Source organism: Saccopteryx leptura, chromosome 6 (assembly GCF_036850995.1).
Source record: "Saccopteryx leptura isolate mSacLep1 chromosome 6, mSacLep1_pri_phased_curated, whole genome shotgun sequence".
Taxonomy (NCBI): Eukaryota; Metazoa; Chordata; class Mammalia; order Chiroptera; family Emballonuridae; genus Saccopteryx; species Saccopteryx leptura.
In genome coordinates, this window is record NC_089508.1 from 76,574,532 (window position 1) to 76,599,416 (window position 24,885).

At 44.8% G+C, this 24,885-nt stretch overlaps 1 protein-coding gene across 26 annotated transcripts in view; it reads left to right on the top strand.

The window, feature by feature from the left end:
- Positions 1-24,885, top strand: part of PPIP5K1 (diphosphoinositol pentakisphosphate kinase 1) — a 48,645-nt gene that overhangs the window by 1,944 nt on the left and 21,816 nt on the right. For 11 of the 26 annotated variants that reach the window (XM_066343258.1, XM_066343271.1, XM_066343270.1 and 8 more), the window contains 28 exons: positions 1,597-1,693; positions 1,974-2,148; positions 2,592-2,787; positions 3,230-3,320; positions 3,516-3,601; positions 3,920-4,074; positions 4,190-4,291; positions 4,831-4,992; positions 5,105-5,226; positions 6,519-6,620; positions 6,868-6,954; positions 7,059-7,134; positions 7,279-7,388; positions 7,473-7,555; positions 7,723-7,854; positions 8,378-8,499; positions 8,801-8,983; positions 12,932-13,073; positions 13,639-13,862; positions 14,178-14,305; positions 14,522-14,636; positions 14,803-14,910; positions 15,967-16,083; positions 16,247-16,411; positions 19,130-19,279; positions 20,135-20,225; positions 23,033-23,158; positions 23,862-23,924. In XM_066343258.1, the coding sequence (XP_066199355.1) occupies positions 2,002-2,148; positions 2,592-2,787; positions 3,230-3,320; positions 3,516-3,601; positions 3,920-4,074; positions 4,190-4,291; positions 4,831-4,992; positions 5,105-5,226; positions 6,519-6,620; positions 6,868-6,954; positions 7,059-7,134; positions 7,279-7,388; positions 7,473-7,555; positions 7,723-7,854; positions 8,378-8,499; positions 8,801-8,983; positions 12,932-13,073; positions 13,639-13,862; positions 14,178-14,305; positions 14,522-14,636; positions 14,803-14,910; positions 15,967-16,083; positions 16,247-16,411; positions 19,130-19,279; positions 20,135-20,225; positions 23,033-23,158; positions 23,862-23,924 (3,385 nt within the window). In that variant the 5' untranslated portion in view covers positions 1,597-1,693; positions 1,974-2,001. Of the gene's footprint in view, positions 1-1,596; positions 1,694-1,874; positions 2,149-2,591; positions 2,788-3,229; positions 3,321-3,515; positions 3,602-3,919; positions 4,075-4,189; positions 4,292-4,830; positions 4,993-5,104; positions 5,227-6,518; positions 6,621-6,867; positions 6,955-7,058; positions 7,135-7,278; positions 7,389-7,472; positions 7,556-7,722; positions 7,855-8,377; positions 8,500-8,800; positions 8,984-12,931; positions 13,074-13,638; positions 13,863-14,177; positions 14,306-14,521; positions 14,637-14,802; positions 14,911-15,966; positions 16,084-16,246; positions 16,412-19,129; positions 19,280-20,134; positions 20,226-23,032; positions 23,159-23,861; positions 23,925-24,885 lie in introns of all 26 variants that reach the window. The other 15 variants (XM_066343266.1, XM_066343268.1, XM_066343272.1 and 12 more) reach the window with 11 other exon arrangements.

Genomic DNA, 24,885 nt, shown 5'->3' on the forward strand with positions numbered 1-24,885 from the left:
TGTGTGACTAAATTGTATTTTGGGGGAAAAAAGTAACAAATACCCAGAGACTCACAGATTAGTATTAATAAAGGTTAATCTTTTGTATATTTGGTTCAAATTGTTTAAATTGAAATGAACATTATAGATAGGGTTGTGAAGTTCCATTTGAATTCTCTCAGTCCCATTCTTCCCTCTCCTTAGAGGTAACCACTATCATGAATTTGTTGTTTTTCTTTCCAGTCTATTCTTATACTTCTAGTTATGTATACAGCCATAAACATATGTAATATTTTTTATTTACACAATGGAACTGTGCTACTTGTATTTCTATAGTTTGCACTTGGAAGCTGTTCGTGTTGTTTGAGTCATTTTTTTATTGCTGTTAGTCTGTTATTGTATTTATCCATTCTTCTACTTGTGACATCTGAGTTTTTAATTTTTCCTATTACTAACAGCGAGTTTATGAGCATCCTTGTACAAGTCTCTACAGCAGGAATTCTCAACTTTAGTACTACCAACATTTTGGACTGAATAATTCTTTGTTGTGGTAAAATATCCTATCCATTTTAGAATATTTCACAGCATCCCTACATCTCCTGACCAGATGCCAATAGCACATCCCGAGATGTGACAACCAAAATGTCTCCTGCAAATGTCCCCTACACAGCATATTTACAATTGATTAAGCACCACTACTCTAGGAGTATGTATGCAGAATTAGAGCTGCCAAGTTGTTCTGACTCAAGTTTAAGTCTTAAAATAATCTCACTGATCATAACTCTAGGCTGGATTTTTTTCCCACTGTAGCTCTGGTGTGAGGGACATTGGCCTAGACTAGCCTTGGGTCTGTAGTACCAGAGGTGGTGGAGAAAAAAATTGAAATTTCAGTCTGAGCCTGACCAGGCAGTGGCGCAGTGGATAGAGCGTCGGACTGGGATGTGGAGGACCCAGGTTCAAGACCCTGAGGTCGCCAGCTTTAACGTGGGCTCATCTGGTTTGAGCAAAGCTCGCCAGCTTGGACCCAAGGTCGCTGGCTTGAGCAAGGGGTTACTCGGTCTGCTGTAGCTCCACGGTCAAGGCGCATATGAGAAAGCATTCAATGAACAACTAGGGTGTTGCAGTGAAAAACTAATGATTGATGCTTCTCATCTCTCTCTGTTCCTGTCTGTCTGTCTTTATCTATCCCTCTCTCTGACTCTCTCTCTGTCTCTGTAAAAAAAAAAGAAAGAAATTTTAGTTTGAGAATGGGTTGGAAGCTGTTGTGTGGGTGCTTGTATCCTCAGTCTCACAACTGGCATCAGATCTATTTCCTTGAACAAAATTTTTGAACTTGGGTATCTGTCTTTTAAGGTGGAGCAGATGAAGGAGAGGCAGGGGGATAGAGAATTTTAATGTTTGGATAATACTCAGAACATAGAGTGCCTTAACTAATTTTTTTTTAATCCATGGCAGAAATGAAGATAGGGGATAAGGGCAAAGGCAGCTGATCTCTCTCATTCCTCTGACTCCAAATTAAATCACTGAGTTCATCACTAACTGTGGGGAGGTAGAGAAGGACTAGGCACATACTGGAATGGATTCAGAGTTTGAAATATCACTATTTTTTTCTCATAGGAATCGACAGTAACCTTCCATGAGGAACTGCCTTTCCCGTTTGCTACTGGAGTTAACGGGTGTTTCCTGCTGGCAGAATCAGGGACATGCCAGCACTGTAAGGGTTATTAATCTATTGATCCTCTTACCAGTCAGTCTCACAGTTGGAGGTGGGGTGAGCTGGGAGGAAAAGGGAGACCTTGCTTTTCTTTTATGGATCTCTAGTCATTTCAAGTCATAGCTCACATGCCTCCTTTCCTGTTTATCTTACTTACCATAGCTTTTTTTGTTTCCTTTAGTTCCCTTGTGCTTCCCTCTTGTTTCCTCATCCCCATCCCCCACCCCACCTCCTGTCATGGGGCTTGGATTCTGAGCTAATGAGATACCCTTCACTGCAGAACGGGATGAGTGGGTGCTCCGGCGGGGATGTGGTCATTGCCGGCCGGTGAGAGCGAGAGTGCCACGGCCCACTTCTTCCTTGGAGCTGGAGATGAGGGGCTGGGCACCCATCGTATAAGCATGAGGACAGAAGAGAGTGACAGTGAGCTCCTTGAGGATGAGGAGGATGAAGTGGTAAGACTAGAGAAAATGATATAACTTGGTATTGGGACCCCTGTTATAAAGAATCAAAATTCCATTTGGATGAAGACACTTCATTTATTCTTTTCAAAAGCATAGACTTCCTCTCACAAACAGTCCCTATCCTGATTAAGGGGAGAGGGAGTGGAGATTGGTTGGACTGCCTCCCTTTGAAGCCCTTCCCTATTGCCTCATGGCTATTGGTTCTCAGGTTCTTCTGCCTGAGCACACATTTCCTACTATGGAAAGATTCCTGTTCTGTAGGCAGTAGGAATCCCTACAGGGACCCTAATCTAGACCTAAGGTAGGAGACTTTTACCCCATAGGTCCAAAGTCCTGGCAAGAAACTGTGCCCTAAGGAGATGAGACCGTATTCCCTGATAGGGATGGTCCAGGTGGGAAGCTCCCGAATTCCTGACAGCACTTCCTCTCTGTAGCCTCCTGAACCTCAGATCATTGTTGGCATCTGTGCCATGACCAAGAAATCCAAGTCCAAGCCAATGACCCAAATCCTAGAGCGACTCTGCAGATTTGACTACCTGACTGTTATTATCCTGGGAGAAGATGTGATCCTCAATGAACCTGTAGAAAACTGGCCATCCTGCCACTGCCTCATTTCTTTCCACTCCAAAGGTCAGGGTCTGTAAAGGAAAATGAGAAGGAATGATGTTCAGAATGTTGGACTGGGAGATGAGGTTCTTACTGTCAGATAGTAAAGAGGCCTTTAGTTCTCCTGGACATACTAGAGAGCCGTGCAAAAGCATTTGCTTTCCCTACATTTTGGGGGAGTTGCTGCAGGTAGTGAAAAGCTCATATTTGAACCTCAGGGCAGCTCTACAATTCTTAAGATCTCTAACATAACTGGATCTCTGGAAGTACTATAAAAATAATTTCTTTTTTACTTTTTCCTGATGGAAATTCTGGATTTGGAAAGTTAGGCAGAATAAGGGATGGGGTAGGTGGATAGAGGAGCTCAATGGCAACAAATAGCTTTAATATGTCTATATCTCTTGCCTTTTTCTCACTTTGTCTCTCACTTTCTTCCTTTGGTCTCTGTTGTCTTTCTCCATCCTAGGCTTTCCTCTGGACAAAGCTGTTGCGTACTCCAAGCTTCGAAATCCCTTTCTTATCAATGACCTGGCTATGCAGTATTACATCCAGGATAGGTATAGCACTGTGATCATGCCTGTTTGGAGAACCCACTCTGGGAGGGGCAGAGTCAAACATGCTTAATTTTTGTACCATATCCTCTTGAATTCTGCACCCTAGTACCTCCCAATTATTGAGCAAATGAAATCCCTAGCCCCTCCACATAGTCACCATCCCCACCTCTCCCAGCTAATTTATTCTGTGGATGACAGGAGGGAGGTGTACCGAATTCTGCAGGAGGAAGGTATTGATCTGCCTCGATATGCGGTGCTCAACCGTGACCCTGCCCAGCCTGAGGGTGAGTACCTGGTGTTGTCCAATCCTGACCTGCCTTTCTTTCTATGACTTAGCCCAATTCTCCATTCTCTAGACATCTATGTATCACCTATGTAAGTGAGGCTTTGGTTATTAGGTTATGGGTAGAGTTAGAGCCATGGGTCTTTGGACTCAGCCTTGGATATCTTATACAGATATATACCATATAGAAATTACCATATTTATTACTAAGATATGGTCATAGAAATTTGAGAGTTATGGAGATTAAAACTTGGAGAAAGAGAGTTGGATATATTCTACAATCCTAGGTCCTAGGAGTGACTACATATCTATCTTTCAGAGTGCAACCTGATAGAAGGTGAAGATCACGTAGAGGTAAACGGAGCTGTCTTTCCCAAGCCCTTTGTGGAGAAGCCAGTGAGTGCAGAGGACCACAATGTTTACATCTACTACCCCAGCTCAGCTGGAGGAGGAAGCCAGCGCCTCTTTCGTAAGGTATGGGGGAATCTGAGAGGTAAAAGGACAAGAATGAGGCTGTGGACAGGGAAGCTGGAGGATTTGGGAATAAAATAGAGGCAACATTCTTTTTTTATTCCTTTTCCTTCCAAAGATTGGCAGCCGAAGCAGCGTTTACTCTCCTGAGAGCAGCGTCCGAAAGACAGGGTCATACATCTATGAGGAGTTTATGCCCACAGATGGCACAGATGTCAAGGTTATGGTGGATACAGGGATTTAAGAGGTTATAAATGTCTGGGTGGGATGGGATGCTTGGGGAGCAAGTGGAAGCATGGGGAGGGGGTCATAGAAAATAAAGTGTGAATGTGAATGGCTTTCATATTCAGGTACAAATATACTGCTCACAAAAATTAGGGGATATTTCAAAATGAATATGAAGCAATAAAATATCCCCTAATTTTTGTGAGCAGTAATAGCAAGTAAGGGAAGTAGATATTTTACATTATCACTGTCAGAGCCAGGGCAAGGGTGACATGGAACATGATTTAATGTTGGTAAGTTATTTCTTAATAAGGACTAGATGATAGTGCTGGAGTCCCTAGGAGAAACCTTCATAATTATATTTCAATAGGGCTCAGTGAGAAAAATGTGTCTCCTGTTCTTAATACTCAGGTTATTTTTTTGTTTTGTTTTTGTTTTTTCACTCTGAAACTAGTCTACAGACCTAGTGCTCATATTGTCTTCTTATATGCAGGGTGAGCTGTGGGCATACTCAGTGATGCTATGTACCTGCAGGTATATACAGTGGGGCCAGATTATGCTCATGCTGAAGCCAGAAAATCTCCAGCTTTGGATGGGAAGGTTGAACGAGACAGTGAAGGGAAAGAGATTCGATATCCAGTGATGCTGACGGCCATGGAAAAGCTGGTGGCCAGGAAAGTCTGCGTAGCATTTAAGGTAGAGGAAGGCCCATAGGGGTGAGGGGCTCTGTGTAATGAGGGAGACAGGAGCAGAGGTCTCAGAAGAAAGAATGACTCTCTTGTTCTCATATTGCTTCTTTGCCTTGCAGCAAACAGTTTGTGGTTTTGACCTTCTTCGTGCCAATGGTCATTCCTTTGTATGTGACGTCAATGGCTTCAGTTTTGTCAAGAATTCGATGAAATACTATGATGACTGTGCCAAGATTCTGGGGTAAGAGACACAGTGGTTTGGGCTGGGGAGAATGGACTTAGAGAAGAGAGTTAGAAAGCTTTTACTTTAATTTAAATGATTTAGAAGTGAAAAAGAAAAATAGAGAAAGGGTTCCTCAGCCCTCTTGTCTTCCCAGCACTACCCAGAGGTAATTACTGTTGACAGTCTTAAATGTAACAGCATGTCTTTTTCTGCCATGTATAAACAAACTAAATTTATTTTATTAAATGTAATCATACTATAATACTGTTTAAAAACAACTTAACTTTAAAAAAAATTCATCACGTAGTATTTTAAAACATTTAAAAATGTATAAGAAATGATGAATATGGTGAGTATCCATGTATTCACCATTGAGCTTAAGAAATAAAATATTAAGAATGTAGCTGAGCCTGACCAGTGGCGCAGTGGATAGAGCCTCGGACTGGGATGTAGAGGACCCAGGTTCGAGACCCCGAGGTCACCAGCTTGAGCGTGGGCTCATCTGGTTTGAGCAGAACTCACCAGCTTGGACCCAAGGTCACTGGCTCCAGCAAGGGCTTACTCAGTCTGCTGAAGGCCCACGGTCAAGGCACATATGAGAAAGCAATCAATGAACAACTAAGGTGTCGCAACGAAAAACTGATGATTGATGCTTCTCATCTCTCTCTGTTCCTGTCTGTCTGTCCCTATCTATCCCACTTTCTGACTCTCTCTCTGTCTCTGTATTAAAAAAAAAAAAAGAATGTAGTTGAGGCCCTTGCTGGTTGGCTAAGTGGACAGAGTGTTGTCCTAGAATATGGATGTCCCAGGTTCAATTCCCAGTCAGGGCACATAAGAGAAGCAACCATCCACTTCTCTCTGCCTCCTTCTCCTTCTCTCCCTTTTTGCTTCTTGCTCATTGGTTCAATTGGTTTGAGCATTGACCCTGGGTGCTGAGGATAGCTCAGTTGATTTGAGCATTGGTCCCAGACCAAAGGGGTTGTCACGTGGATCCCGGTCAGGGTGCATGCAGGAAGCTGTCTCACCATCTCCCCTCCTCTCTCTCTCACACACAAATGTAACTGAAGCTCCTTCATACCCCTCACTAATTACATCTCTTTCCTTCCCACGCAGAGGTATTTGGTGTTTGTCAATCCCATACAATATTTAGTAACATTTTTACTAAAAATTTGGGGCTGTCTTTTTTTGCATGCTTTTATACTTTATATTAATATATTATTCTTCAGCGTGCTGCGTTTAGTGAGCTTTGTTCATACGTGTAGTTCTGGTTCATTCATTTTCACACAGCTCCTTCATGTTTCTCCTTCTAGGAACACCATAATGCGGGAACTTGCCCCACAGTTCCAGATTCCATGGTCTATCCCCACAGAGGCTGAGGACATTCCCATTGTCCCTACCACATCTGGCACTATGTGAGCAAAAGTAAAAAATCTGGAGTAACCTACTTAAGGCACCTACATCAGACCAGTAGTTACTTCCTGACCCTGTGTATTCTGACCAGTGGAGCCTGGGTCTCTTCTAGCTGGTTTTCTTAATCTTGCCTATATTCCTAATCTCAGATAGTTTTCTTCTGTTCTTTGACATGTCAAGTAGGATGAAATGATGGGAGGTGGCGAGGGATGGAATGGGGAGAGGTTCTAAGAACACTCCTTATCTTAGGATGGAACTTCGTTGTGTCATCGCGATTATTCGTCATGGGGACCGTACCCCCAAGCAGAAGATGAAGATGGAAGTGACACATCCAAGGTAGAAAGAGTGATTTAGGCAAATAGATTTTGAAATGGGGAGAGGCAGTTCACAGAGGCTTTGACTTTCTCACTCTATACTGAAACTTCTTTTTATTTCTTCAGGTTTTTTAGTCTATTTGAAAAACATGGTGGCTACAAAACAGGGAAATTAAAACTAAAGCGACCTGAGCAGCTGCAGGTAAGATAGTGAATCTGGTTTGGCGCAGCAGTGCTATGAGAAGGACAGAGGGAATGGGACTGGGAGCCTCCATGAGAAACCAGGATGAAAGGGTAACTGGCCAGGAGTTGGCCTTCTGCATGGATATTTTATTATTTCCTCCAGGAGGTGCTGGACATCGCAAGGCTGCTATTGGCAGAACTAGAGAAAGAACCCGGTGGTGAGATCGAGGAGAAGACTGGGAAACTAGAGCAGCTGAAGTCTGTGCTGGAGATGTGAGAAAGGGGATAGAAAAAGGGAGCGAAAACAGTGAGAACTGGGGGCTGGGATAGAAAGTAAACTATGAGTTTATCCTGTAGGTATGGTCATTTCTCAGGCATCAACCGGAAGGTGCAATTGACGTACTACCCTCACGGAGTAAAAGCTTCTAATGAGGGGCAAGGTAAGATATAATAACCTGTTCCCATTATCATTCAGATCTCTTATTCTTGAACCTTTACATAACCTCTACCCCAGAGTACCTTCTGGGCTCCTCAAAAGACCTAACATTTAGATGTCCCCAGTATTTTCCTCAGATCTAGACCTAGTCACTGACCTTCATTCCTGCAGATCCACAGCAGGAGGCCCTGGCCCAATCTCTTTTGCTGGTACTGAAATGGGGTGGAGAACTGACTCCTGCTGGCCGTGTTCAGGCTGAGGAGCTGGGGCGAGCTTTTCGCTGCATGTACCCTGGAGGACAGGGTGAGTGTTTGGGGAGTAAACACGTGGCAGGGCTGGGATAAACTGATTAAAGGATAAGGTGGAAAAATGAAGAGAGTGAGGCAATGGGAAAGTTCAAGTGGGAATGAGCATTCTTTTTTTTTTTTCTTTTTCTTTCTTTTTTTTTTACAGGGACTGAGTCAGAGAGAGGGATAGGGACAGACAGACAGGAATGGAGAGAGATGAGAAGCATCAATTATTAGTTTTTCATTGCGACAACTTAGTTGTTCATTGATTGCTTTCTCATATGTGCCTTGACCACGGGCCTTCAGCAGACCAAGTAACCCCTTGCTCAAGCCAACGACCTTGGGTCCAAGCTGGTGAGCTTTTTTGCTCAAGCCAGATGAGCCCGCGCTCAAGCTGGCGACCTCAGGGTCTCAAACCTAGGTCCTCTGCATCCCAGTCCGACGCTCTATCCACTGCGCCACCGCCGGGTCAGACGGGAATTCTTTCTTCCATGCGGGTATTTGTGGCATGCATTCCTGGTCCTCCCCTTTGCCCCCAGGTGACTATGCTGGCTTCCCTGGCTGTGGGCTGCTTCGTCTTCATAGCACTTTCCGCCATGATCTCAAGATCTATGCCTCTGATGAAGGCCGTGTCCAGATGACTGCTGCTGCCTTTGCCAAGGTACACATTACAGTTACCCCATAGTCCCAGCTTCCTTTAGGAAGAGAAACAGAGAGTTTGGAGAACTATATAGTTGGGAAATTTTAGGGTGTTTATGTGCTAACTCAGAAAAGTTTCTTCTATGTTTGACCCCATTCTATACTACTGAGAACAAGCTGAGAATAATTAGTGAGGGTAGGCCCTTGACCTATATACCCCAGTTCTCCTAGCCAGCTCTCATTTGATCTCTCAGACCATCTAGGCTTAGGGGGATTATGCTAGACTGGAAAGAAAACTGATAGACTTTGTACTTCCCTTTCAGGGGCTTTTGGCTCTAGAAGGGGAGCTGACACCCATTTTGGTACAAATGGTGAAGAGTGCCAACATGAACGGGCTTCTGGACAGTGATAGCGATTCCTTAAGCAGCTGCCAGCACCGGGTGAAGGCTCAACTTCACCATATTTTGCAGCGGGATGCACCCTTTGGCCCTGAGGATTATGATCAGGTCAGGCTCTCAATATACCCCTGATCCCAAATTCCTAGAATTCTAAATAATAGTGATCAATAATGGTACTTATCATGTGCCAGGTACTGTTTTATGTGCTTTCTATACATCGTCTCATTTAATCCTTACCCTTTGAGATAGGTATGGGTCCACACTCTCTTGTCCACAATTTCAAAAATCAAAAGGAGTTTTATACATTTGGTACCAAGATTCATTTGGCAGCAAAATCTGATATGATAAATATTTCTAATCCCTATTTATTCCATTTAGTATAGTCATACATTTTGCTGCATAAATAAAAATGTGTTTGATTATGTACTAGGCCCTGCTGGAGGTATTATATAAAATATAGCATACGGCGAATATTAACTTCCTAAAGTTTGAAAAAATTCTCAATTCCAGACATATTGGTCCCAAGGATTTTGAATGAGAGAATGTTTTAATTATTATTTAAAAATTTTTTTACTTACTGATTTTAGCAAGAGAGGATGAGAGGGAGAGAGAGATAGACAGGAACAATGATTTGTTCATGTATGTGCTCTGACTGGGTATTGAACCAACAATCTCTATGCTTAGGGATGATGCTCTAACCAACCAAGCTATCCGGCCAGGGCAGAATATTTTAATTATTCCTCACAAGAAACTATCCCAAAACTCATTAACTTAAAAACAACCACTATTTTATTGTCTTACACTTCTAAGCTCAACTACTCTTGCTTGAGATCTCTCCTAAAACTGCCTAGATGTTATCCAGATGTTGGAGCTGGAACCATCTGGAGGCTTGACTAGGATGCTGAGATGGCTGGGCTCTCTCTCTTTTCATTCTCTTCCTGTGGTCCCTGGGCCTCTTCTCCCCACATATTTTTTCCACATGGTTTCTCTAGCATGGTAGCCAGACTTTTAAATGGTAACTTAAAATAGTAACTTCAAAGTTGTTGTTGTTTTTTTGAGAGAGAGAGAAAGACAGGAAGGGAGAAAGATGAGAAACATCATCTCATAGTTGTGGCACTTTAGTTGTTCATTGATTGCTTCTCATTTGTGCCTTGATTGGGGACTCTAGCCAAGCCAGTGACCCTTTGCTCAAGCCAGCAACCTTGGGCTCAAGACCTTGGGCTTCAAGCCAGTGACCTTTGCTCTTGAGCTAGTGACCATGGGATCATCTTGATGATCCCATGCTCAAGCTGGCAACCCTCTGTTCAAGCTGGATGAGCCTGTGCTCAAGCCAGTGACTCGGGGTTTCAAACCTGGGACCTCAGCATCCCAGGTAGATACTCTATTCATTGCGCCACCACCAGTCTGGCAGAAGCTTCCAAGCTTTTTGAAAGTGTAGGCCCAGAATTAGCCCAATATGACTTTGTTATTTTTTTATTAAGTAGTTACAAAGCCAGCTTAGATCCAAGGGAAGGGGAAGATGACAAAATATTAATGGCCATCTTTAGTCCATTATAAGAACTGTGGACCTGTACTACTTTTACACTATTTTACAGATGAGGAAACAGGCTCATAAGAATTTAAGCAACCGGCCCTGGCCGGTTGGCTCAGCGGTAGAGCGTCGGCCTGGCGTGCGGGGGACCTGGGTTCGATTCCCGGCCAGGGCACATAGGAGAAGTGCCCATTCGCTTCTCCACCCCCCCTCCTTCCTCTCTGTCTCTCTCTTCCCCTCCCGCAGCCAAGGCTCCATTGGAGCAAAGATGGCCTGGGCGCTGGGGATGGCTCCTTGGCCTCAGCCCCAGGCGCTAGAGTGGCTCTGGTCTCGGCAGAGCGACGCCCTGGAGGGGCAGAGCATCGCCCCCTGGTGGGCATAGCATCGCCCCTGGTGGGCGTGCCGGGTGGATCCCGGTCAGGCGCATGCGGGAGTCTGTCTGACTGTCTCTCCCCGTTTCCAGCTTCAGAAAAATACAAAAAAAAAAAAAAAAAAGAATTTAAGCAACCTTTCCATGGTCACCCAGCAAGTATGAACTCAAGGAGTCTATCCCGAGAGCCCAGGCTATTAGTCACTGAAGTATACTATCTCACAGTACTAATCATGGTGCATGCCATTACGCAGTGTCATCTTTCTTCCTGTGTATCCAGGTCACTGTTGATGGGGGTCATTTGTTAAACAGTGGTTATCCACCTTTCTACCACTGACAATTCCTCATTTCTAATAGATTATTTTATTTTATTTTTTTAAGTGAGAGGCGGGGACTGGCCCTGGCCGGTTGGCTTAGTGGTCAAGTGTTGGCCTGGTATGTGGATGTCCCAGCTTTGATTTCCGGTCAAGGCACACAGAAGAAGCAACCATTTGCTTCTCCACCTCTCCCTCTCTCTCTTCCCCTCCTGCAGCCATGACTCAACTGGTTCGAGTGCATCAGTCCTGGGTGCTGAGGATGGCTTCGTGGAGCCTCTGCTTCAGGCACTAGAAATAGCTCAGTTGAGAGCATGGCCCCAGATGGGCAGAGCATCAGCCCCAGATGGTCCATGTGTTTTTTTCAGAACCACCAAGAACTTAGGTCTGCCTGACCAGGCAGTGGTACAATGGATAGAGCGTTGGAATGGGACATGTTGGACCCAGGTTCAAAACCCTGAGGTAAAAAAAACAAACAAATAAAAATAAAATAAAAACCCTGAGGTCACCCACTTGAGCACAGGCTCATCTGGTTTGAGCAAGGCTCACCAGCTTGAGCCCAAGGTCACTGGCTTGAGCAAGGGGTCACTTGGTCTGCTGGAGCCCCCCAGTCAAGGCACATATGAGAAAGCAATCAATGGTGCCACAATGAAAAATTGATGCTTCTCATCTCTCTCCCTTCTGGTCTCTGTGTTCCTATTTGTCCTTCTCTCTGTCTCTGTCACAAAAAACAAACAAACAAAAAACCCCCAACCTAGGTCTATTTTATTTCCTCTGGATTCCAAGACGTTTCTCTTTTTTCTTTTTCTTTTTTTGCAAGAGAGAGGGCAACAGAGAGGGACAGATATGGACAGACAGACAAAAGGGGGAGAGATGAGAAGCATCAATGCTTTGGTGTAGCACCTTAATTGTTTATTGATTGCTTTCTTATATGTGCCTTGACTGGGAGTGGGGGCTACAGCAGAGTAAGTGACCCCTTGCTCAAGGCAGCAACCTTGGGCTTTAAGCTAGCGACCTTTAGGCTCAAGCCAATGACCATGGGGTCATGTCTGTGATCCTCGCTCAAGCCAGCAACCCCGCGCTCAATCTCGTGAACCTGTGCTCAAGGCAGATGAGCCCACACTCAAGCAGACGACCTCGGGGTTTTGAACCTGGGTTCTCTGGTCCCGGGCCAACACTCTAACCACTGTGCCACCGCCTGGTCAGGCTGGATTCCAAGACTTTTTTTTTTTTTGTATTTTTCTGAAGCTGGAAACGGGGAGAGACAGTCAGACAGACTCCCGCATGCGCCCGACCGGGATCCACCCGGCACGCCCACCAGGGGCGAAGCTCTGCCCACCAGGGGGCGATTCTCTGCCCATCCTGGGCGTCGCTATGTTGCAACCAGAGCCACTCTAGCGCCTGAGGCAGAGGCCACAGAGCCATCCCCAGCACCCGGGCCATCTTTGCTCCAATGGAGCCTTAGCTGCGGGAGGGGAAGAGAGAGACAGAGAGGAAGGAGAGGGGGAGGGGTGGAGAAGCAGATGGGCGCCTCTCCTGTGTGCCCTGGCCGGGAATCGAACCCGGGACTTCTGCACGCCAGGGTGATGCTCTACCACTGAGCCAACCGGCCAGGGCCTGGATTCCAAGACTTTTAAAATCAACCTTTCTTAGATGACTGTGCTAGAGTAGTTCCCTCATCTAAAGGCCCTAGAACAGCTGATATGCCCAGTAGTTTGAGTGCTCATTGGAGTGAACCAACAAACAGATCTTATTTGCACGCAATCTCTGAAATAAGTTCACAGGAATATGGACAATTGGCACTGAGCCTATCTTGCTTTTCATCTCTCTCTTCCCCACAGCTTGCTCCCACTGGAAGTACTTCCCTACTCAACTCCATGGCTATCATCCAGAATCCTGTGAAGGTCTGTGATCAGGTATTTGCCCTGATTGAAAACCTCACTCACCAGATTCGGGAACGGATGCAAGACCCCAAGTCTGTAGGTGTGTATGAATACTATCTTCCCTTCAAGGTTTCAGGCATGGGTGGGTTCTTAGACACTCCTGTGTCCTCTCCTAAATGACAAGGCATTCTCATCTCTCTGGTTTTACTTCAGATTTATTATGGACTTTTGTTAGAGGTAAAATCTTGGCTTCTTGCCCTGGCCGGTTGGCTCAGCGGTAGAGCGTCGGCCTGGCGTGCAGGGGACCCGGGTTCGATTCCCGGCCAAGGCACATAGGAGAAGCGCCCATTTGCTTCTCCACCCCCCCCCCCCCTTCCTCTCTGTCTCTTCCCCTCCCGCAGCCGAGGCTCCATTGGAGCAAAGATGGCCCGGGCGCTGGGGATGGCTCCTTGGCCTCTGCCCCAGGCGCTAGAATGGCTCTGGTCTCGGCAGAGCATCGCCCCCTGGTGGGCAGAGCTTCGCCCCTGGTGGGTGTGCCGGGTGGATCCCGGTTGGGCGCATGCGGGAGTCTGTCTGACTGTCTCTCCCCGTTTCCAGCTTCAGAAAAATACAAAAAAAAAAAATAAAAAAATCTTGGCTTCTCTGGTTGTCTGTCTTCCTTCCAGACCTGCAACTCTACCACAGTGAGACATTAGAGCTAATGCTACAGCGTTGGAGCAAGCTGGAGCGTGACTTTCGACAGAAGAGTGGGCGCTATGATATCAGTAAGATTCCTGACATCTATGACTGTGTCAAGTATGATGTGCAGCACAATGCAAGTCTGGGACTTCAAGGCACAGCAGAGTTGCTACGTCTCTCTAAGGCATTGGCTGATGTGGTCATTCCCCAGGTGTGTCTTATATAAGGAATCTAACCTGGGGATAGGGGCATTGGGTAAGGAAGGAGAGAAGGGGCAAAAAGGAGGGGTGGCATTGAAACCAGGGAAGGGAAACTTAGAGAAGGAATTAGTTAAGTTGCTAGGATTCTTAGAGTCTACCCTGGCTCTGAGTAAGTACAAGAGACTGGGGAGGAACCTGGAGATGGGGAGTATGGTGGATATGAAAGAGGCCCTAGACCTGAGGTAAAGACCTGATCTTGGGCTTGGGAATATGAAGCAAGAGAACAGGATTCATTGAGGTACTTATTCCTGGCCTATGGCCCTTAGGAATACGGGATCAGTCGGGAGGAGAAACTGGAAATTGCCGTGGGCTTCTGTCTTCCACTGTTGCGGAAGATACTACTTGACCTGCAGAGAACCCACGAGGATGAGTCTGTCAACAAGCTGCATCCCCTGTGAGGGAGGGCTGGGAGGGGTTTTGGATGGAGGGAGGGGCATGTCAGGGGAGCCCTTGGGAAAATCTAGACTGGGACAGCTAGGGGGACCTAGAATAGAAGGAAGGGGTCCTGGGATGGAAAGGAGAGGATAAGTCTTTGAGGTGGAAGGAGGGAGTTTGTAGAGGGGTGAGAAGGGATTATCTGATGGTGTGAGTGACTTAGCTATTACCTCAGGTACTCCCGAGGAGTGCTCTCCCCAGGCCGCCACGTTCGAACACGTCTCTATTTCACCAGCGAAAGCCACGTCCACTCCCTACTCAGTGTCTTCCGTTATGGGGGTCTTCTTGATGTAAGGATCTTTCTTTTGACATCAGCCTGTAAACATCTTTTCTCAGCATTCTTTTACTCTCCTACTAATGCTATTTCTGTATTGTAAGCTTTCTCTGTTCTTGTCTCCCTGCCCATTCCCTGACTCCCTTGATAAGCCATGGCTTACCTCTTCTTGTGTTCGGTAGGAGACCCAGGATGCACAATGGCAGCGAGCTTTGGCTTATCTTAGTGCCATCTCAGAGCTCAACTACATGACCCAGATTGTCATCATGCTCTATGAGGACAACACAAGGGTGAGGAGCTAGCAGGGTGGGTTAAGGAGAGGGCTCCTTCTTTCTCTTCCATCTCCTTTTAGGAAAAAAAACACCTTTTTTATCCTTAGAATTTGTAGAATCCGTCTGGGTGTGGCACCTAGATACAGCATGACACAGAGCATTTAGGAGTTTGCTACTGGAAAGGAAAAAGTGTTTTGGGATCATGTTGAGCCAGAGAGATAGCATAGAACATAGCTTTAGAATGAGGGAGGGTATGGAATTTGGGACAGTGTTATAATGAACCTTTTCTCTCAATAATTGTTACACATATACCTTCTTCATCTGGCTGCACAAAGATATCTTTAAATGTCCTGATATATGGTCTGACCAGGTGGTGGCGCAGTGGATAGAGCATCGGACTGGGATGCAGAGGACCCAGGTTCGAGACCCCGAGGTTGCCAGCTTGAGTGCGGCTCATCTGGCTTGAGCAAAGCTCACCAGCTTGGACCCAAGGTCGCTGGCTCGAGCAAGGGGTTACTCAGTCTGCTGAAGGCCTGCGGTCAAGGCACATATGAGAAAGCAATCAATGAACAACTAAGGTGTCGCAATGAAAAACTGATGATTGATGCTTCTCATTTCTCTTTGTTCCTGTCTGTCTGTTCCTATCTATCCCTCTCTCTGACTCTCTCTCTGTCTCTGTAATAAAAAAAATAAAAAATAAAAATAAAGTCTGAGGATCCTTATGAAAGTTCTGAATAAAAGGTAGTTAAAAAAAATGTTCTGATATATGCACTGTAGTAGCAAAGCTGAATTATCATGGAAAATGGATAGAGAGGGCATAGAAGTGGAAGCTGGAAAGTCATGCCAAGCAGTGAATCTCAAACAGTGGAGGTAAGGAAATGAGGAACCTGTATGTAACACAAGACTATGGTTAAAGGGAAGCTATAATAAACCAGCCCCAGAGTGGAGTAATACATTGAAACCTCAGCCCTGGGAGGGTATATCTTCTTGAGTTTCTCTCTATTGTCCCTGCTTGGTCTTCTACCACCATATCCAGTTCCTCCACTGTCCCTTCATCTGGTGATGCCCCTATAGGATCCCTTATCAGAGGAGCGATTCCATGTGGAGCTGCACTTCAGCCCTGGAGTGAAAGGTGTCGAGGAAGAAGGCAATGCCCCAACTGGCTATGGATTTCGTCCAGCCTCTTCTGAGGTAGGTCAGAATGCTGGGATTTGGAACTGGAGGATTTAGAGGATTTATAAACCAATAGGTAGGAAAATTAGAAACAGTATAGCAGGTAAAAGGGTTGAGAAGTCTGAGATTAGAAGGCTGGAGGTCATTAACACCTCTCCTATCTATGCCTGTTGTTGCGTAGAATGAGGAGATGAAAACAGACCAAGGTAGCATGGAGAACCTGTGCTCAAGGAAGGCCTCAGATGAGCCAGACCGAGCATTGCAGACTTCACCCCAGCCCTCTGAGGGTCCAGGCCTGCCAAGGAGATCACCCCTGATTCGTAACCGAAAAGCTGGCTCCATGGAGGTAATGGGAGGGGCTTGGGAGAAAGAAGTAGTGAAAGTGCTTATAGGACAATATCCATGAATCTTCTGAATCCCCTTGGGGAGCAATTCTTGGGACTTTAAGTAGAATCCTCCTCCCCCTGATGGATATGTTTTATTTAATCTCTTTTTCAAAGCCAATGTCCCAATACTCCTTTAAACTGGTCACTACTTCTGAGGTTAAGGAGGTGCCAGTGAGAGATGCCTGAGAGATAAGGATTTTTAAAGATGAGAGTGAGGAGGAGGCCTCTGGATGAATTTGAAAAGACCGTTCTTTAAAGGAAATATAGTAGAAACAACATGAACTCTGGGCTAAAATCTCAGTCTGATACTTAGAAGCTGTGTGACCTTGGACAGTTAACTTCTCCAAGACTCAACTTTTTTCATCTGTAAAGTATAAGTAATATCCACTGGATAGATGCTCAGTAAACAGTAACTATAACAACAATACAGTTGATATTAAAAGCTAGGCCCTCTCCCATCTCTTTTTTGCATTGGGTAAAAATTATAGCTTGTACAGGAGCAAATATGTGTCACCTTAAATTAATTTCTTTAGAGTTATCTATATGCTCATCCTATAAAGAAAATCCAATCTGAAAGTCTGTGTTCCCTTTGTTCTCTTTTTTTTTTGTATTTTTTTCTGAAGTGAGAAGTGGGGAGGCAGAGACAGACTCCTGCATGTGCCCAACTGGTATCCACCTGGCATGCCCACTAGGGGGTGATGCTCTGCCCATCTGGGGCATTGCTCTGTTGCAACCAGAGTCATTCTAGCACCTGAGGTGGAGGCCATGGAGCCATCCACAGCACCCGAACCAACTTTGCTCCAATGGAGCCTTGGCTGCGGGAGGGGAAGAGAGAGATAGAGAGAAAGGAGAAGGGGAAGGGTGGAGAAGCAGATGGGTGCTTCTCCTCTGTGCGAACCCAGGACTTCCTCACGCTGGGCCAACGCTCTTACCACTAAGCCAACCGGCTAGGGCCTGTGTTCTCTTTGTTCTAATGAGTAGGTTTATGGCCATGGGCCTGTGCTCTGCTATTCTTATAGTCTGTCTGTAGTTCTGGTTCTAGTTTAGCCTAGCCCTAGGAAGGAACTGTTGTAAATCTTATGTGTATCCAGCTAACTGTTCTGGGATTTTGGTCTGTTTTTTATGGAAAGGTTCTTTCCCTCTTTAGTCCATGACACTCTTTTTAACCCCATGTTTTATCTTAGTCTCAGGGGTTCTGACTGTCTAATTTGAGTCCTGTTTTGATAGATGAATCTGTTCACCTGGCTCTGTGCCAGCTCTGTCTTAAAGGAATTGGTTTTTGCATTTTAGGAATATCACTTAGAAGAATCCATAAAACTAGCTTACATAGGTTCAGCAAGAGATTTATAGTTAAGATTTTGGAGAAACCTGAGAAGACAAATTAGTCTCTGTTCTGGACTCTTCGTTTTCTTCCTGCTGATTTTAAGCTGGATTTGAAGTTGTGACTACTCAGTTTCTTTAGGTGGGATATATGTCATTTTCTCTCTGAGGTGTAAGTTAACTTAGTATCATAGTACATTAGTACCCTTCAGACTCGTGAGTAGATCAAATGGATAGAAGGATATAATCTTCCATCAATAAACTGTTCCTCCACATCTAAGTATCTTCCCATTCATATGGTCTTCCAGTCTCTCTGACAGTTTTGGCTTAACCCCCTCCTTTTTTTTCTGATTTAAGCAGTTAAGAGAGTAGGAAAGGCAGAACGCTCTATGTATCATCTCTCAGACTTGATGAGATTGACCTTCTTTCAGGCCTACAGAAGCTTCCTATTATAATCACGTTTCCTCCTTTCTGTTACTACTGCTGCTTGTACCATGGCTCATCCAGGATGACAGTTGCCCAAGATGTATTCCTTAGGTTTGCAAGAAAATCTTCTGTCTGCTCCTTGGTCACACAGCCTTTTAATATTAATATTTCCTGTCCTTGTTTTATGTTATCCCTACCAACTCCAACCCTTCCCCAATCCCTTCAGCTCCTCTTGTCTTCTCATATTTTTAGACTGTTTTATTTTATTTTTTTTTAATTATTTTATTTATTTATTCATTTTAGAGGGGGGGGGGAGAGAGAGAGAAAGAGAGGGGGGAGGAGCAGGAAGCTTCAACTCCCATATGTGCCTTGACTGGGCAAGGCCAGGGTTTTGAACCAGCGACCTCAGCATTCCAGGTCAATGCTTTATCCACTGCGCCACCACAGGTCAGGCCTTTTTAGACTGTTTTAGAATAAAACATCCCCCTGACCTGTGGTGGCACAGTGCATAAAATGCTGACCTGGAAAGCTGAGGTTGCTGGTTTGAAACCCCAGTCGTGCCTGGTCAAGGCACATATGGGAGTTAATGCTTCCTGTTTCTCCCTTCTCTCTCCCCCCTCTCTAAAATGAATAAATAAAATCTTAAAAAAAAAAAAAATCTGTAACCTTCATAGCAGTTGTGACCCAGGCAGTCATTTTCTCCAACCCTGTAATTAGGTCTGCCCAATAGGCAGTAGGGCTCTCGGGAGCCTGGGGGTTAAAGGAGCCGTGACCGGCTTTGATTTCAGGTTGCATAGAATGTTGGTGTGTATCCTAGAATGCTCGGTCTGGCTCATCTGATGCCTTCCTTGAGCACAGGTTCTCCATGCTGCCTTGGTCTGTTTTCATCTCCTCATTCTATGCAACAAAAAGTCTACCCGGTCTGATTTCAGGTCATGAACATGCAGTGCACGGGGAACCTGGACTTGATCCCCTTGCGGGGACGGCGCCGCCGGAGGTCAGGAGACCTCCCCCGGCCTTCCCCAGCCATCGGCCTACAGCCCCGGGCTGTGTCCACCACTCACCTGGCATCCTGCACACAGGTGTTCCTCCCTGCCTCGTCTTCCTTTTCTGCCTCTGTCTTTACCTTTTGGGATTTAGGGACTCAGAACACTGTTGGGGGGTAGGGGGTGGTGTATGTTGGGAGTTGTATGATTGGACACTTGTGGGCTTTTTAGAAATATGTTTTATGTCTATAGGAGTGAAGGGGAGAGCTTCTTGATTCAGATAAGAAACTGAGTATGGGCCTGACCTGTGGTGGCGCAGTGGATAAAGCGTCAACCTGGAAATGCTGAGGTCACCGGTTTGAAACCCTGGGCTTGCCTGGTCAAGGCACAAATGGGAGTTGATGCTTCCAGCTCCTCCCCCTTCTCTCTCTCTGTCTCTCCCTCTCCTCTCTAAAATGAATGAATGAATGAATGAATGAATGAATGAATGAATGAATGAATAAATAAATAAATAAATAAGAAACTGAGTATGGTTTCCATAGCCATAGCTGTCCCATCAAAAGAAGAGAGTAAAGCCTTACTTGACATCTTATTGTGGCTATTGTGATTGGCTTCCTGAGTCTTGCAGAGGAATAGATAAGATTAAGGAACCCTGCTCTGTTGAGAACTGAGAATGGTTGAATAATGATTTCTCAGATTTGAAATGGGAGGGCTAGGGGACAGGCATCTTGGAAATAGACATACCTTTTACTACAGAAAGATTTCATGGATAGTTTTCTCTGCAAAGTACACTTTTTTTTTCCTTTTCTTCTTCTTACCCCTTAAAAATCCTTTGGTTCTTCCAAACTTTCTGACATTGCTTGGCTTTATAGGGGCAGGAATTCAGGATCTAGGTTTTATTTAAACTGCTGGGTTGAAATGGCAGACGGTAACAGAGTCCTTTTTCTCCAGGTGCTTTCTGAGACTTCACCCTCCAGGCCTGGTATCTATCGGCTCTTTTCAGCTTCACGGCCACCGACGGAAATGAAGCAGAGTGGCCTAGGTATGGTTTTCTAGCGTCTCTCACCTGTTATTGGGAAGGGGTGTCTGTCTGTTCTTCACAGTCTTATTGTGGGAATTGGGGTTATGCAGTCTGTGGAATTATCTGGTGGGGCTAGAGAGGATGAATGTGGAGAAGCCATATTTAGGTGTGAACTTTAATCCCAGATAAATGTTTCCATTCCAGGAAGGTGTTTGTCTTCTGGTTTTCTACACCAATCCCCATTTCTCTGGCTGAAGGGCATTTTTCTGGCTTCTCCTGTCATTCCTTATCTGTTCCTTCAGTCTATCCCAGACCTTAAGGGGCCATGGAAACTCTGAATTTTCAGAGTTATTATAGACAGAGTTATCATAGAGGTACTTGTGACCCCCATAAGTGTCATATTCATTATTTGGAGAATTTGTGCCATGTCTTCCTCTGAAACTTATGTTTATTATACCGCTGCTCTGGCCCCTCTGACTTCCATACTCTCTCTCTCTCCTTCTTCATCCTCTCCTAATCCTGTAATTTTTTTTCTTTCTTCCTGAAAATTGAGGGACTAATCTGAGACTGGTATAGTGGCAGAAGCTTCTTAGGACTTTGAGAGAATGTCTCTTAATCCTTTTTATTTCCTGGAGAGGGGTGGAGAACATCAGTCAGCCTTTCCTAAGCACACAGACTACAGGAAGGACCAAGTCTCAGAGGGTATTGTATTTGGGAGCAGGGAATGGCCTTTGGGAGGGGCTATCTTTGCACACAGAAACTTGTGAACCAGTAAGTAACTAGAAATGGCAGTGAGAGGTAATTAATTATTTGGGGGTCTAGTCTTAGTCCCCTGGCTCTTTCTATCTTGTTCCATTATTCTCTCCATTTAACTCCTTTCATTTTTTTGTTACCTTTGTCCTTGGTACCCAATTTCTTGGCCCTAATATGGTCAACATTTGGACCAGCAGAGGGAGAAAGATTTTGGTAATTTTCCAGGGTAATTTTATGGGAATATGCTATATTCTAGATCCCTGAAATTAGGTAGATGGTTTGGGGCATGGAAAATAAATGACAAATGTATAGATCTGTGATATGGAATTCCTATCCCAGAAGTCCCAGTAAAGAATAGATTTCAGGTAGGCTGGAAAGGAGGATAAGTTTGTCTGACCCAGTTAAGTGGGAGTGCTGTCAAGAACAAAGCAGAGGTATCATGTGGTAGTTGACAGATGGTGCTGGTAAGGTAGGGACTGCCCTCTGTGATGATCTAAGGGCTGGGCAGGGCAGGATTGGCAGGACTGCACCAGACAATTATTTAGTGAAGGAAGTAAAAACGTTTGGGGTGGTCTGAGACACAGCCAGCTAGTTTCAGCTTCTTTGAAGAAAAACAGAAATATTTAGCAACACTTACTACTCCCTGGAACCCCATTCTAGAGCCTGTTTGAGCATGAAATAATAGGAAAAGTTTCTGCATAGAAGAACAGTGCTGAATTCCAGGGTGGAGATTATCAGCCATCTGAGCTTTCTTAGTTTCTGTGGGGATGGTAAAATGCTGGGATCTCTGAAACTATGGTCCCTTCTTTGTGAGATCAAAAGGAACTGACCTTCTCTCTACTTGATTCATCTCTCCTATGAATGTTAAGTTCCCAAGCCAAACCTCGGGTCATGGCTAAAATAGATTTGGAAGTAGAGGGACAAACCCCACAAACTCAGATATTAATCTTGTCTCTTCCTTCCCACTCTGTCTTCATGGGCTATGGTAGGAAAGGGGACTATGAGTCCCAATCCTACTCTTGATCAGATATTTTTCAAGTTTTACTTACTACTCTGATTGATAATAGAGTTCTTTTTTATTTCTTTGAACTTATATGTGTGGTCATCTGACTCTGTGTATAAGGCTTACAAGACAAACTTTTGAGAGCAGAAAACCATCCTTTTTGTGTTTTCCTGCTCACTAGGTCCTCCTTCTTAGTAGGTGCTCAGCACAAAGCAGGCATGCTCTACATATAATCATCTGACTTTTCCCATGCCTTTTAATTTGTGTCCATCTTCATTTCAAAAACAACCTGTTTTCTTCTTGATGAAAAATAACTGTTTTTTTCCCCCACTGAACTTAGTTGATCCTCAGAGTCAAGAGACCTGTATTATAGTCCAGTTTAGCTCCTAACAAACTATATGACCTTGAGCTAATAAGATTCCTTTTGAATCTCAGTGTCTTCATCTCTAAAATGAGAAGGTTGAACTGGATAATTTTTGAGTCCCTTTCAGGTTTAAAAATTTAATAAGCCTCATGCTTTCTTTCTTGGGAACAGTAAAAAGGCCTAAAGGGAAATAAAAGGAAGGGAATGTCAGATGAAAAACTTAGGAGGAATTGGAATTTATAAGAATTTGGAATTTGAGCTGAGTACTCAAAACGATCTCTAGTTTCAAAGTTCTTTCCTTTTAAACCTATCAGGGACTAGGTTTGTGGGTTCTTCAAACCCTATCCGGATAAGGAACACTAAATCAAATCTAGGGATATCTAGAGGGATTGCCTATTCTTTTAGCATTCCTGAGAGCCACATGGAAAGCATGGTCTATTTCTTTCAGTAGCTTTGAGTCCCCTAATATCACTAACCCTGCATTTGTAGCAGCCCCTTGTATCTGCCATGTAGATCTTCAGGAGAATCCCCACTTTGCTTGCCGAGCATAGTTAAGAAAGTAGGGAAAGCTGTTTGTAGCTATGTGTAGTAGCCTCACAATTGTGGCTCTGAATGACTGTGTGTGTCTTGATATCATGTGATGCTGTGTGTACTTCTATGTGGTAATTGCAGCTTTGTGTGGCTACTAACGCACTCCCGGCCTTGCAGGCTCACAGTGCACGGGGCTGTTCAGCACCACAGTGCTGGGTGGCTCCTCCAGCGCCCCGAATCTTCAGGACTACGCCCGCAGCCATGGCAAAAAGCTACCACCTGCCAGTCTGAAACATCGAGATGGTATGTGGGTGGGTTTGGGTGACAACTCTTTTCTTCATTTGTCCTTTAGCAAGGACACGGTTCAAAAACTATTCATGCTTAAGATGGCACCGATACTGGCCTTAAAACAAGTTTTCTTCATCAATTATAGAGGGGAGAAGGAACCAAGACCCCATCCACCTCCATTTGCACTCTTTCTCACCATACAAGTATTACTTATTTATGCTTATCCCTTCATAATTTCCCACATACAGCCCTGCTACATCAATTTACTCCACCTTTATATTCTTTCCTGGATTCTGGTGTATAGGGGTAAGGACCTAGGAGGATGATCCATGGTCGGGAAGAATGAAGTGGAACCTTGATTAAAATCTTAGGAAATCAGGGATGGGAAGTTGCTTAGCTAAGGCAGGAAAGATGCTATGGAAAGAGAGTGTGGGAAGGGATGAAAGTTTCTACAAAGATTTTACTTTTAAATGATGAGAAAGAGGATGTGGTGGTGAAATTAGGGTTGTTTGTGGGGCTGTATTGTGGTAGAGATGACACATGGATTCCTAAGAAGAGATTATACCAAAGGAGAAAACTGAAATGTGGTAGTCAGGAAGAAAAGGTGGGGTGGAAGCAGGTCATATAACTGTAAAGAGCAGAGTACAGTGCTGGCAAATTCAGAACAGAGGGAGGGGACAGGTGTGGGTATAATCCCCATGATGTCTTTTCTCCCCAGAGTTCTTGTTTGTCCCGGCCGTAAAACGATTTTCTGTGTCGTTTGCAAAGCATCCGACTAACGGTACGTTTGCTTCTGACTCAGTGTCATTCATCCTCACCATGTCACCTCCAGACACTTAACCTCTGAGTTCTGACACTAACTTTCCCTCTCCTTCCACTGTATCGACACCCCACTGTCTCTGAATGAAACACTCACTAAGTGTCCCTCTTGGGACATACCCCTTGTGTGACAAAACTTAGCCTTTGCTGCAGCCTGGCTGCCCTATCCCTGTGCCAACTCAGGGTCTTACTCCATGGTCACCATCATCACCATTGTGTCAATTTTTTCAGCATTATCACCAAAATGTTAATTAAACCTCTCCCTTCCCCATCACATGACTGGTGGGCTTTGTACAAACATGTTAATGATTCCCCTTTTTAGGAAGAAAATTGTATTTCCTATATTATCTCCATTTCTTCTCCCCTGACCACAACTCAGCTTATTTAATTTCGATCTTCCTGTTTTTTTCTCCCACTCTTTTATTGGAGTGGATGACTAGTTTGTTTCCCTCAGGATAAATGCCACAAGTCCAGCTCCCAAGTCTACCCAGAAGGGCATTGGTCTTGAGTATATACTTCCCATGTCCATATTCTTATCTCCTACCATTATGTGTACTTGGTGTGGTTCTTGTGCTCCTGCCATCTGCTTTTTGTTATTACTAACCTAGGACTGGGCATAGAGAACAGGAATCCAGATTGATCTGGGATAAAAGAGAGAAAGAAAGGAGTGGAAAGTAGTAGGCAAAGGAAGAAGAATTTACCTCAAGTTTTTACATGTGGTTTCTATGTAGCCACAGAGGATTGAAGTGAAGAGTTGAGATGCCTGTCGGGCTTCTTGGAGAGCTTAGGAATGAATAATATTTCAAAAATATTGAAGAACTGGGTCTAAGGTGTCCACCTGGAACACTGAGGTCACTGGTTCGAAACCCTGGGCTTGCCTGGGCAAGGCACATATGGGACTTGATACTTCCTGCTCCTCCCCC